Source organism: Cynocephalus volans, chromosome 18 (genome assembly GCF_027409185.1).
Source record: "Cynocephalus volans isolate mCynVol1 chromosome 18, mCynVol1.pri, whole genome shotgun sequence".
NCBI lineage: Eukaryota > Metazoa > Chordata > Mammalia > Dermoptera > Cynocephalidae > Cynocephalus > Cynocephalus volans.
Genome location: NC_084477.1, coordinates 12,979,018 through 12,992,013, shown reverse-complemented (window position 1 = coordinate 12,992,013; position 12,996 = coordinate 12,979,018). Strand labels below are relative to the sequence as shown.

General features: G+C 48.1%; 1 protein-coding gene across 4 annotated transcripts in view; it reads left to right on the top strand.

Annotated features, from left to right (window-relative positions):
• Window positions 1–11,477, top strand: part of MTR (5-methyltetrahydrofolate-homocysteine methyltransferase) — a 95,880-nt gene extending 84,403 nt beyond the window's left edge. For 3 of the 4 annotated variants that reach the window (XM_063082704.1, XM_063082706.1, XM_063082703.1), the window contains 7 exons: window positions 433–508; window positions 2,929–3,084; window positions 4,451–4,647; window positions 6,076–6,276; window positions 7,059–7,251; window positions 7,732–7,844; window positions 8,261–11,477. In XM_063082704.1, the coding sequence (XP_062938774.1) occupies window positions 433–508; window positions 2,929–3,084; window positions 4,451–4,647; window positions 6,076–6,276; window positions 7,059–7,251; window positions 7,732–7,844; window positions 8,261–8,347 (1,023 nt within the window). In that variant the 3' untranslated portion in view covers window positions 8,348–11,477. The remainder of the gene's footprint in view (window positions 1–432; window positions 509–2,928; window positions 3,085–4,450; window positions 4,648–6,075; window positions 6,277–7,058; window positions 7,252–7,731; window positions 7,845–8,260) is intronic. The other variant, XM_063082705.1, reaches the window with a different exon arrangement.
• The last annotated feature ends 1,519 nt before the right edge of the window (window positions 11,478–12,996 follow it).

Sequence of the window (12,996 nt, the reverse complement as noted above, 5' to 3'; positions counted from 1 at the left end):
ACAGCATGAAGAAAACATGCTATTTTGTTTCTGAAGTACTGGCTGGCACAAGACATCGTGGTTGACTTTTTTCTCTCTCCTTAGGTTTGCCCACAGTTGACAGTTTTTTAGTTCCATCTCTGGTCCTCAAGGTGGAGATGGCAGGCCAGCTAACACCTGGCCTCAGGTGTTCTAAGAGTACAGGTGGGAGACCTCTCCCTCACCTCTGGGTTCAGGCTGCAGAGTCAGCCTTGTATTCAACTAACAGTAGTTCTGGTGTGAATGCAAAGCCATGCTGGGTAGAAGGAAGAGCTTCTTAGGATAAGAATTTTCATTAATAAAAGCATTTGTTTTCTTGTGAACAGGTACTTGCTTTCTTGGACATGTTTTCATAGTGGCAGTAGAAAAGCTAGGAATCTCTGACTAAATAACTTTTCTTTGTTTCTTTAACAGGAGAGGAGATACTTACCCTTAAGTCAAGCCAGAAAAAATGGTTTCCATATTGATTGGCTGTCTGAGCCTCCCCCAGGTCTGTTTGGCTGTTGACGAAAGACGGGTGCGATAACCGACAGTGTACTGAGAACATGTTTGCATTTATTTGGCTACAAAATCAAACGCAGCTAGAAACTCTCGATTGTGTCTAATCGTGACGATGAGTGACCCTTATGGTTGAGAAGAGAGTAAATAGGTACCATTTATGGAGAGCCCGTTGTGTGCCAGACTCTGTTCTGAGACAGGCCCAGAGCAGCTTGCTGAGTCCTTCAGACAAGCCTGTGACAAACATGGGTATTACCTGCACTTTAATTTGAAGAAACTGAGTTTGGGGTAATAACAAAAAAGGTTCCTAGGATTCCATCTCTGGTCTGTCTTCTAAACCCACACTCTTTCCTCCGTGCTGTGCTTGAACAGGCCTCCCTTGGCTTGAAGTTCTGAGGACACCCTCCTGGGTGGCACTGTCACCAATGTGGCCTGGGTCTCAGGCAGAGGCCCATGGGCAGATGGGGAATGTCTGAAGTGGAAAATGCCTTCGCATGTCACAGATCTTTAAAACACGGAAGCAGAGCTGGATAGCCCGTCTCTTGTTCTCTCTCTCATCCTCTCTGGATGCTTCCCTCTCTTTATTTCTTTTGGTTTCTTTCTTTTTTTTATTTCTAGCCACCTTTCTTGCCTCATGTAGGTGTTCACAAGGAAATAGAATGTGTAAGATGTTTTGACAGGCTCAGAGAGGCATGAGACACATGCAAAACCGAGGCAGGGTGAGCAGGGGTTATGTTAATTGCATCCATATTTCCAAAGCAATATCTCAAAGCAGCTTTCATTGCTCATGACCTCTGTGTTCTATACATGCTGGGCAACATGTGGGGGTCAGATGGGAGATGTAGGTGTGCTTGGTTCTAATTTCATTCCTGCCGGGTTCAGTGTGGTTTGGTGTTATGAATGCCAGATCGGGAGCCAGGCAGCCAGGGGCCTCATGCCTCTTGGCTCCTGGCTTTTATTTGCTGAGCGACCTTGAGTGGCCTACTTCCCCAGTTAGCTATTTCTGAGGACAGCCAGTCTTAGGGTAGTTGCAGGAAGTCGATACAGGAAGAAGGGAGGATCTTCTCTCAAAGCTCTGTGTGGTAAAACCTCAAACATCTCTTAAACTCTGGGGGCAAGCTTGGTCAGGAGCAGCGGTCCTCAGTGACTGCAGCAGTGCGTTCTCCCTGCCTGACAGGGCAAGAGGACTCTTGAATCAAGAGCGTGTCTGTAGTTTCTTTTTAGTTTCTCTACTAAGGGGACTATACAGACTTTGTTAGCAAACAAATCAACAAAATAGCATATTTGCAAAGCAGGGATTGTCCTGTGTAACACAAACATGACAAGGAACAAATGGGAAAGAGTTGCTGTGAACAAACATGAAAAGGTAGAGATTTCCAGCAGGATGAAGAAACTGCTCACACTTTCTTTTTTTGCACCCTTGTCTCTAACGTTCACCATCACGTGAGACACAAATACTCTCAAGACTTCTGTGTTCTCAGAGCTCCTGAATTGGTAGAATTGCAGGTCCTCTGATCCCAAGTTAAGATCAGTGCATGCACAGACTGGAGGGCCTGGAGTCGGCAGCAGGACAGGTACCTCACACTCTGGCCTGGCCCCCAGGGGGCAGTATTGCTGCGCTCGGTGTCCCAGAAGGCCCAGCACTCCACCTGTCTCTGAAGTCTTCACCGTCTTTTAAACCGTGATATGTTTTAGACTCACGAGGAGGTATAGAGAACAATATATTAAACATCCGTGTATACCTGCTAGCCAGCTTAGGAAATAGCCTACCGCCTGTTGAAAATAAACCCAACAAAACAATACATATGCAGAGGAAGTCCCTGTCCCTGTGGGTCCCTTTCTCCCTTGCAGAAATTTCCACAAAACTGAATTTGCATTTCTTTATACTTGGACTATATGTACATGAATCAGTAGGCAATATCGATTGTCATTTCATGTTTTTAAACTTTATATAAGTAGCATACTATATATAAATATGTCTTTCTGCAGTGGAATCAATAGGCAATATCGATTGTCATTTCATGTTTTTAAACTTTATATAAGTAGCATGCTGTATATAAATATGTCTTTCTGCAGTGGTCTTATTTTAGTGCTATCTTCATCTGCATGAGTGAAGGTTAACCCAAGTCTCTTTTTTTTCCCCTTGGGCGGGGGGTGGGGATGGAGGGGTTGAGGGAAGAGTTTCCATGGGGGCTGTAGTCAGTCAGCTTCATGGGAAGAATAATTTTATTTAGAATTTGGTGCAGAATTACTCCTCTTTGTAAAACACTCCCACGGTGGCAGGCGAGAGGCAGAGCATGGGAGTCAGCCGCACAGTCAGGAGCCGGGAGGGGGCTGTCAGATGGTGCCAGTATGAGGGGCCTTGGGCCTGGCCCCTGCATCAGCACCGACATCTGTCCTTCTTTCCTGTAGTGAAGCCCCTGTTTATTGGGACCCGGGTCTTTGAAGACTATGACCTGCAGAAGCTGGTGGGCTACATTGACTGGAAGCCTTTCTTTGATGTCTGGCAGCTCCGCGGCAAGTACCCGAATCGAGGTTTTCCCAAGATATTTAACGACAAAACAGTAGGTTAGTTCAATAAGTACATCCTTCCTGCCTCTGGTGGTGAAGGTGCAGGGTTGTGGCTCCGAAGGCGGGGATGGGGGTGAGCCATGGGTTTGGCTTATGCAGACCATGGCTGCTTTCGTGGTGTTTACCTGCTCAGTGTTTTAACAGTTATTAAATGGCTAGGTCGGACCTTACTATGTCAAATGAAATTGGCATTTCATTGATATTAATATTGACATCAGTTACATGCTGGGCTCTGTCCTGGGCGCTAGGGATAAACAAAAGAAGACAATAGACTCCCTGCCACCTAGTACCTGACTAGCTGGCACAGCTGACAGCAGAGAGTACATGCCAGGCTCCTGCTGCGGTCCAGCCCAGGCTCCTGTGCACAAAGAAGAGGAGACAGGGCTGAGACTGGGAGGTCAGCGTAGGGCTCCTGGATGAGGTGGTGTTCGAATTGCTTTTTGAAAACCAAGCAGGAGTTGCTGCGGCTGGGACTGGGGACATGAGGTAGGGTTGAAGGGAAGCACATTCTAGACAGAGGAGAGGGGTGTGAAAAGGCGCAGACATGTGCACCTATTTGAGGAACCAGAAAGAGTCCATTGTGTCTGCACTGGGGCGAGGAGGGGGCAGGGGTTGGGGCGATAAACTAGGGATGTGGGGGATTTGGTAAATTGTACCCCTACTTCTCACTTCTAGTCTCACCCCAAAACCTGCTCCCAGAGTCATAGGACCAAAGTGCGAAGCCATTCAGGGGTCAGATAATGGCCAGATCGGAGCAGGGTGGAGGGTGGACTGGTAAAAGTACGGGGTGCGTGTTGGGATGCTGAGACTCGGCAGCTCTCGGGTAGCCAGGAGTGCAGCAGTGGGCAGGGGCTTCTCCCTGCTGCCCCGAGTCGTCATAGATGAGCGATTGAGGGCCCTGGGCAGGCTCCTATGCAGGTGATGAGGCCGTCCAGGTGCAGCGCTGAAGCCACTTAAGAGGATGAGGGGCCACACTTCAGTCACCCTGTCCCGTCCCCAGAGGTCACTATGATGTCAGTGGTGTCGTATTTGCATGAGGACATCAGCGAGCGAGGAGGCGGGCTTCTTTGCCTCGCCCCTGCTCCACGGCCTGCTTGGGGAGCCACAGCTGTGGCTGGTCGCCTTGCATTAAGTGGAAAAGTGCAAGTGGCTTGAGCGGAGGGAAGCAGACTGTGGGAGCTGCACTTAGCAGGAGCACTCAGCCCTGCTGCTACCTGAAGCTGTACCGACAGCAAACACTGGGAAAGACTGGAGGAGGACAGTGAGGGGGACGGTGACTGAGGCAGGTAGTGGTTGTATAAAGAAGCTTTCATTGCTGGTCACTATTGGCATCTGAAAGTGGATTATTATATTTTTCTAATAGGTGAAGAGGCCAAGAAGGTCTATGATGATGCCCAAAATATGCTGAACACATTGATTAGTCAAAAGAAACTCCAGGCCAGGGGCGTGGTGGGATTCTGGCCAGCGCAGAGCGTCCAGGACGACATCCACCTGTACGCAGAGGGTGCTGTGGCGCAGGCGGCAGAGCCCATAGCCACCTTTCATGGGCTGAGGCAGCAGGTATGGCAGGCGTTGGCGGTGAGTGCGCTGCTTTTCATTTGGACTTGAGGCTGAGCTTCATGTGAACGATAGAGTCAGTTCCACCTCATCCCGAATGACCAGTCACAGGCCTGAGCCCAAGGTGCTTGTGGGGTAATGAAGAGAAGGGCCGATGTGGGCGTCAGGGCAGGGCCACGGGTGGATGGGCAGCGCTGCCACTGCTGCCAGTAGCTCACAGCGACGGTAGCTCACAGTGACGGTGGCTCACCGAGGGGCTCTGTGACCTGTCTCTGCCGTGGTGCAGGGAGGCTTTGTACCCCACTCCAGCTTTTGCTAGCAAAGAAGAGTAGATGGACAGAGCGCGAGTGGAACGTGGCTCCTCTGTGCATGGCTGTCCCTGAGCTCTGTGACATTTCTGTGTGCCGTTATCAAACACCTCCTTGCCTGCAACCACCTAATGGTTTTCTGCCCAGTGTCAATGAGGCTGTATTCGCTTCCATGGCTGGAAAGTAGCTCTGAAGCTTCTCGGTTAGCCACTTATTGACTAATTAATCAGTCCTAAGCAGTGCTGTGTATATGAGAGCATTGACTTTGGTGTCAGCTCCTGGTCCTGAAACTGTCTGACCTTGAGCTAGGGGCTCAAGCTCTCTGTGCCTCTTATTTCTTGTCTGTAAAATGGAGCAGATGGTATCACTCACTTCACAAGGTTTTTGAGAGGGTTAAATTAGTAGTTCATGTAAAGCATCAATAACAGGTGTAGAGTAAGCACTCAACAAATATTAGTCAGAAGCTGTTTACTTTCTCAGTAAACACTTATTGATTGTGTAATATGTGTAAGACCTTATTTGTAGCTTAGTAGCAGGGAGTCGGTCATCAGCTGAGAGGGAAAAGTGGGCAAGGACAGGGGTACCTGGGCTTGTGTGGAGAGAATCCAGAAGCAGATCCTGCTGGATTCTTGCTTTGGTTTGGGGCCGGCCCTGGGGCATCCTTAGCTGTCTCCTGTCCACCGCCCGGGGCAGGCAGCACAGCCCGTGTGCTATTGACCCCAGCAGTTTTCTATCGATGCAAAGTGGAGACCTATATGTGTAGTGGACCTTTCAGACATAGAACTCGGACTTAATGTTGATCCAAACTGAAAGCACTTTTGGGCAGAAACGTTTTTTTCTGTGTGACTGCTTAAGCTTCCAGTTCCTAGCACAGAGCCTGTGGGCAACCAGTAAATGTGTGGTCAGTGTGTGCATGAGTGAGTTGACTGGTTTCTCAACTGTGTGTGATGTCATGTATGTTTTAAAATCTCATTTCGTTTGCTTATTTAACAAATATTTACTGAGTACTCACTGTGTGTCAGGCACTCTTCTAAGTGCTGGGATGTGACAGGGAACACAACAGGCAGACCCTTGAGTCACACTCACGGGGAGACACCAGCTTGCTTTCCACTCTGTGCTGTAGGCCGAGAAAGACTCCGCCAGCACAGATCCATACTACTGCCTCACGGACTTCGTCGCCCCTCTGCATTCTGGTGTCCGCGACTACCTGGGCCTGTTTGCTGTTGCCTGCTTCGGGGTGGAAGAGTTGAGCAGGGCCTATGAGGACAGCGGTGACGACTACAACAGCATCATGGTCAAGGCGCTGGGGGACCGGCTGGCGGAGGTGAGGTGGTGGCAGCGCACTGATGGGGTTGGGGACAGAGTCCAGGTGACAAGTCCTGTGGTGCGTGGTGGAAAGCTGGTCAGCCACTAGAACCAGTGTCTTATTTTTCCTTTGAGTTGGGTGGCTTTAACATTGCACACATTTTTAAATCACCTGTCCCCAGGTTGCTCTCATACATTGTCTTTTGGGCAAAGAAAAACCTTCAGTGCATAGTTGGATATTGCCCTTAGAATTTTGACCGCTTTGCCTGATGGCTGATGTCTTCCTTTCCTTGTTACAATGTGACATTTTCCTGAGGACCTGAAAAATTAAAAACAGATTTCTGTTTCAGAGCCCGTTCTTCTAATGTTGCCCTCTTCTGTAGACTCTTCATCTTCCTTTGCTTGCAGTGGGGTAGGCTGGGCCTGGGGGGTCCTCTCCTCTCCCTGCAGTCAGCAGTGGAGGAACCAGCAGCTCAGAGTCCCAGCAGCTCTTTCTGGCCAGGGTAGCTGTGGGCTGACTTCAGGGAAGGGTTTAAGTTAAAAGGCCTGGAAATCCACAGCTCGTCAAAAATGCTAATTCAGAGCCCAGGTTGAGGCCAGAATATAGCGGCCGAGTAGCTAATGAAAGTACAAACGAATCGAGAATCCAGACTGTCCCCTTTTGCCACATTCATCCTGGCTGTGGTTCTGGGGAGGGAGGCTGCCCTGTACTGCTGTGACGTGGGGTGGAGTCCGCACCGGCGCCGTGAGCTCCCGCCTCCGCCTCCGCCTCCGCCTCAGCATGCTGTTCTGGGTCCCCAGGCCTTTGCAGAGGAGCTCCACGAACGGGTTCGCAAAGAGCTGTGGGCGTACTGTGGTGGCGAGCAGCTGGATGTGGCAGACCTGCGCAGGCTTCGCTATAAGGGCATCCGCCCCGCTCCCGGCTACCCCAGCCAACCCGACCACACCGAGAAGCTCACCATGTGGAGGCTCGCAGACATCGAGCAGGCCACAGGTGCGTGCCAGGAGGCAGGGGCTCCTTATGGAAAAATAGAAAAAGTGGGAAGAGCTTCTGATAAACTCATCCCTTATCCCATCCTTTTTCACTTTTAGCTACTTACTCTGGTACTTTCTGTTATTGAGTAATGTTCCTAAATCACCATTTTCTGATTTGTCAGTTGAAATTATTTCCTCCTGACCTGTGACAGGTGGGATTTAGCTTACTCACACCACCTGTGCCTCTCCTGCCCCAGTGTCCTATTAAAGGTGCGGCAGCATCTGTCATCCATCCTCCGGCGATGACCTCTGGCCCATCAGTAACATCGTCCACCTCCCACTCTCGTCCCACTGCTTGTCAGTGGTCTCTGAGTGCCAGCCCTGTAGAGCTCCCAGCCCTTGCTCCAGCGCTCTTCTCTCTGCTTTCATATGCTCTTCTGTAATCCTAAGTCTGTTATGTTTTGTCTGCGCGTTGATTCTGCCATGTTGCTCTCTCTAGGCATTAGGTTAACGGAATCATTAGCAATGGCACCTGCTTCAGCGGTGTCGGGACTCTACTTCTCCAACCTGAAGTCCAGATATTTTGCTGTGGGGAAAATTTCCAAGGATCAGGTATGTCAGCTGTTTCATTGTATGTGGCTTCCTTCATGCCTGTCTTGTTTTAAATGGAACTCTAGAATCTATTTTATTTTAAATGTGAATGAGAATAAAAAATAGGGAAAAGGATAAAAATTTATCCCAGTTAATGTCTTAATTTGATTTCAACCCATTACCCCATTCCAGCCCCTCCCATACCCACCCCCACCCAGCCGGATTCTAAGCATCAGATATTTACCGCATGGTGTTTTTCTGCCCAGAGGAAAAGGCAACTTGGTAAACAGATAAACATTTATCTCCATTTAGCTCATTGTATTGCCATCAAGACAAGGAATGGAAGGTACCTAATGTTTCTTGGCAAATCCTATGGAAACTTCAGATCAAAAAGTCTTCTCACTTTGGCTTAATAAGATGCTTCTCATCTTTTGCAGGTTGAGGATTATGCTTTTAGGAAGAACATGTCTGTGGCCGAGGTTGAGAAATGGCTTGGACCCATCTTGGGATATGATACAGACTAACTTATATTTATTTTTTTGACCTTTTCTATACTTAATGATCCTCAAGGAAGTATAGTCCAAAGTGCCTTAGAAATGAAAACAGCAAAAGCTTGTGTGCACTGCTTCTGGTTTTCCAAGACAATTTGGTGGATCCCTGTGAAGGAGCAGGGTTTTCCTCCGTACCTGGAAAACAAGCAACATTGAACCAAGAGCTGCGAGTGGAGCTCCGATGGTGTCCCTGGCCCCTCAGGAGCTGGGACAGGCTGCATGTTGAGGTCTTTTGCATTTCAAAGCAAGTCTGCTTGCTTTTTTCCATCTTTAACTTGGATCTAGGAGGCCACTTACTCCTCTGTTTTGTTTTGTTTTTCCTCTTCAAAAAAAAGCCTGAAACTCAGTCGAATAGAGAAACGTGTAGAGAAATGTGACCCTGTGGCAAAAGACACTGAGAGAAATGCAGTATTTTAATCTAAATGGTTACAACAGTGGACTCAAACAGGGAAGAAAGTATAACTCTGCTCTCTCCTTGGCCGATCTCATTTTCTAAAGGCTGGATAAAGGGCTGCAGAGCTCCCTTTGGCAAAAGGCATCAGAAGTGCTCGAGCAGTTGCCCTGGTGTGGCCAAGCGTTGTCATGCTCTCCTGACCTCTTTGTCCTCCTGTAATTTCGTAGTCCCTAGCCCGAAGGGAAAAAGAGAAGGAGGTGGGGAGAGAGGATGGCAGTGAATGGTGGTTAACATCTTTTAGTTGTTTGCAGAATTGAGCAGGTTGTCAACAGAGCTGCAATGTCCTGTGCAGCATTGGATGGGTGGACAGTATGATGCCACTCAGTCTTCCTTTTCTGTGCCAACCCAACTCCACACTCATGCAGTTTAGAAACAGCACATTGACTTGTTCTCCATTATTTCAGGGGCAATGGTTAAGAGCATGGGCTTTGAAGTCAGACATACTTGGATTCAAATTTCAGTCCTGCCACCTAATTGCTGCGTGAGTAGGTGAATTTACTTAAGCTTCCCAGCACTGTTTCCTCATCTCCTTTCCCTGGTTCCCCTTTGACATCATTCTGTTGGTTAACTTTCTACATTTCTGATCATTTCTCAGCCATTTTCATGGTTTTTTCTCCTCTGTGCACTTAAATCCCCATGCACCCACGGGTCCATCATTAGTTGCCTTCTTAGTCTGTGTGGTCCCTTGGGCGAACTTATCTAGGCAGCTCCATCCACACTCCTCCCTCCTGGAGCACACGGCCTGCATCCTGCAGCTCCTCCAGCAGGATGTGTAGACGTCCCAAGCCATTGTGTCCTGAGCCAGTGTCGTTTCATTCTTCTCAAATTCCTTATATATTCAGTAACAAAGAATGGTGCCTGCACTGCAGCAGCACACCTCAAACTCACCCCTTATCCTCCTCTGCTTGGACTTTTGCAGTTATCTCAAAAATGTGCACATAAAAGATGCACATATCCTACTTTAGTGGGTGGTGGTGGAAATGTTCAGAGAAGGCAGTGGTTGAGGGCTGGTTTGGAGCTTGAAAGGCAGAGACCAGGAAGAAAGACATGAGCAGACGAAGCACTGTCTTTTTTTGTGAGTAGGAATATTAGAGGTTGTGGAGGCATCAGATCTCTCCCGATGGATCTGTAGGTGCAATGACATTTCCTACAGAGATTTTGTTGAACATAACCAGCAGATATTTAAATTTCTTTGCAATAGGAGAGGACTGAGAATGGCCAAATGCTGCTAAATATGAAAAAGAGGTTGAGGGACTTACAAGGTACTAAGTTTTATTGCAGAGATAGTGCCACACCCGGTGCAGAGGTGGAACAAATCAAGGAGCCTGGAAACTAACCAGGCCTGTGTGGACCTTTGAGTGATGACAGCATGGCAGGGCAGATCGGTGGGGACAGTAAGGACCACTCTGTAAACAGTGCTAGGACAGTGGTTATCCATATGGGAAAAAAGAAATTTGATTTCTGCCTCACACCTTACCCAGCAGTCAATTCCAAATATGTTAAGGACTTCAATACAAAAAGCAAAAGTTTTAAATAATTGCATGAAAAACCTCAGGGCAGGAAGGACGGGAGACACAAAGCAATAATCATAAAAGAAAAGAGATTAAATCAACTCTGTTAAAACTAAGGACTTATGTTAAGCAGATAAACAATGTAAGTGAAAAGACCGGCCACTCTTGAGAAGACATACAGTAGATAACTGACAAGAATCTGTAGAGAATTTCTACTTTAAAAAAAACTCAGTAGACTAATACTCTTGAGAGAGAAGGCATTTCACAAAAGAGGAATACATAGGGCTTGTACCCAGGTAGCAAGATGTTCCGCAGCACCAGCGATGCGAGGAATATGAATTAAGACCACAGTGAGATTCCATTCTACACCTAACACTTGAAGAAGTTGGTCTGACAGTACCAGGTGTTAAAGAAGATGTGTGGAATCTCATACATTGTCATGGTGTGTAAACAGACACCACCGCTTTAGAAAACAATCACACATCACAAACTTGAACACGTGCAGACTTTGTGCTCTAGCTGCCAGCTCCCAGGTGGATGTCCGGCAAACCCGTGCATGTGGCCACTGGAGGTCTGTGCAGAAATGTTCATAGTAACATATTCTTGATAGTTGATAACTGAAAAAAGTGAAATGTCTGTCTGTCTGCAGGAGAATGGGTAAATAAATTAGGTTGTCTTCACCCTAAGGGATATTGTTCTGTAGCGGAAAGGAATGAACTACGGCTCTACCTCACAGTGAGAAGAATCTCGGAAAATATTAAGGAAGAAAAACAGGTTCCAGGAGCCCCCAGATGTATGATGCTATTTTGATTGAGCTCAAAAACAAGCACAACCAAAGAATATATTGTGTAGGTGTACATATGTGACAAAACTGTTACAAAAGAAAGAAAAACAGAATGCTAAACCAAAATTTAGTGTAGTGATTACCCATGGGCGGGGGATGGAGGGGCTAGAGAGGAACACAGGTGGAGGCAGGTAAAGAGGAGTGGTCCCATGTGCAGGCAGTAGGGCTGTGGGTGTTCGTACTGTATTATGCTCTATAACTATAACGTGTAGGGTTTTGTATGTACTGGATTTGTTACTTGATGCATATGCTAAATATATTATAAAAAATAATAAAGGCAAAGTGGAGTGATAACTCCAAATCTGGTATGGTGATTTTTATACAGTGTTGTATATGTCAAAGACATTTTTTAAAGAAAGGAAGAGCTTTTTTGCCAGAGTGATGTCGGGCATCGGTGAAAGAGTACGTGGAGGCACCATTTGCGAAGACAGACACCAGAGAAGGGCAGGAGAGGTGAGTTTTGGAAAGATCTGATGTGACTAGACTGAACACGGGCAGTTGAGTACTTGACTTTGGCATGTCGGGACAATGTCTAGAGTTAGGATTGGGCAATGTCAGCATGGAGAAGGAGGTCAGGCATAGGCGCCGGCAGGATTGCTCGTGGGGCACGGGAAGGCAAGAGGATCTGAGGTGGAATTTAATGACGGGCGGAGGGAGCGGGGAGGAGCAGCCATGGGTTACAGGAAGCCCAGGGGAGAGCCCCTCACCAGAGCGCCCAGCCGTCAACAGGACCCGTGCTGCAGGGCGAGGGGCTGCAGAGGGCCCCTCTCCTGGGGAGCCTGGCAGGAGCAGCTTGTGGGGACCTCAGCCGACTTGGCAGACTGCAGTGGGCTGGAGACTGAATGGGAGCTGAGGAAGATTTATTGGTAAGTTGAAGATTGAAGGAGAACGTGGAATTGAGAGTTTATTTGAAGATGGAAAAAGGCTTTTATGCTGAGGGCAAAGAGTTGCAGGTAGGGCAAAATTTTAAAAAAATTTTTTTATTTTATAACTTCCAGAAAGGCTGGACTTAGCCTGCCAATCAAAACCACCATAAACCTGGGAGTTGTCCCTGCCTCCTCGTGTCTTAGCCAGCACATCTGCTATAAGAAAATACCATCCACTGGGCAGCTTATAAACAACAGACATTTGTTTCTTACAGTTTTGGAAGCCGGAAGTCCAAGGTGAAGGCACCAGCATGGTTGTGTGCTGGTGAGGGCCTCTTCTGGGTTGCAGACTTCTGTCTTGTGTCCTCACATGGCAGGGAGATAGCAAGCCAGCTCCCTAGCCTCTCATAAGGGCCCAATCTCATTCATGAGGACCCCAACCTCAGGACCTGATCACCTCCCAAAGGCCCCACTCAGATACCATCACATTGGGGTTAGATTTCAACAGGAATTTGGGGGGCGACATTCGGACCATGAAACCTCCATTTTTCTCAGACTTCACATTCACTTGGTTCTTAAGCCCTGGTGGTTTTACCCACTAAATAGCCCGTAAGTCTGTCTTTTCTACCCCGTCCCTGGTTTAAGCTGTCATCATTTCTCCTCTGGACTCATCTGCAATGGAGTCTGCTGGGCTGGTTTCCTGGCCTCCTGTGTCCCCGCCTCAGTCCTGCTGCCTGAGTCAGCGTGTCCCCATTACCAAGGGTAGATCCAAACTCCTTAGAGGCGGGTAAAGCTTTCCACGTTCTGATCCTGCCTCAAATGCCCCAGAAGCCCTGAACTGCTGCTGTGTCCCTGAAGGAGGTGTCTTCATATTGTCCCTTCTGCAATAACCCCACCCTGGTTCTACCGAGGGCCATCAGGAAAGCTTCCCTCCCCCCCTCCCCCCT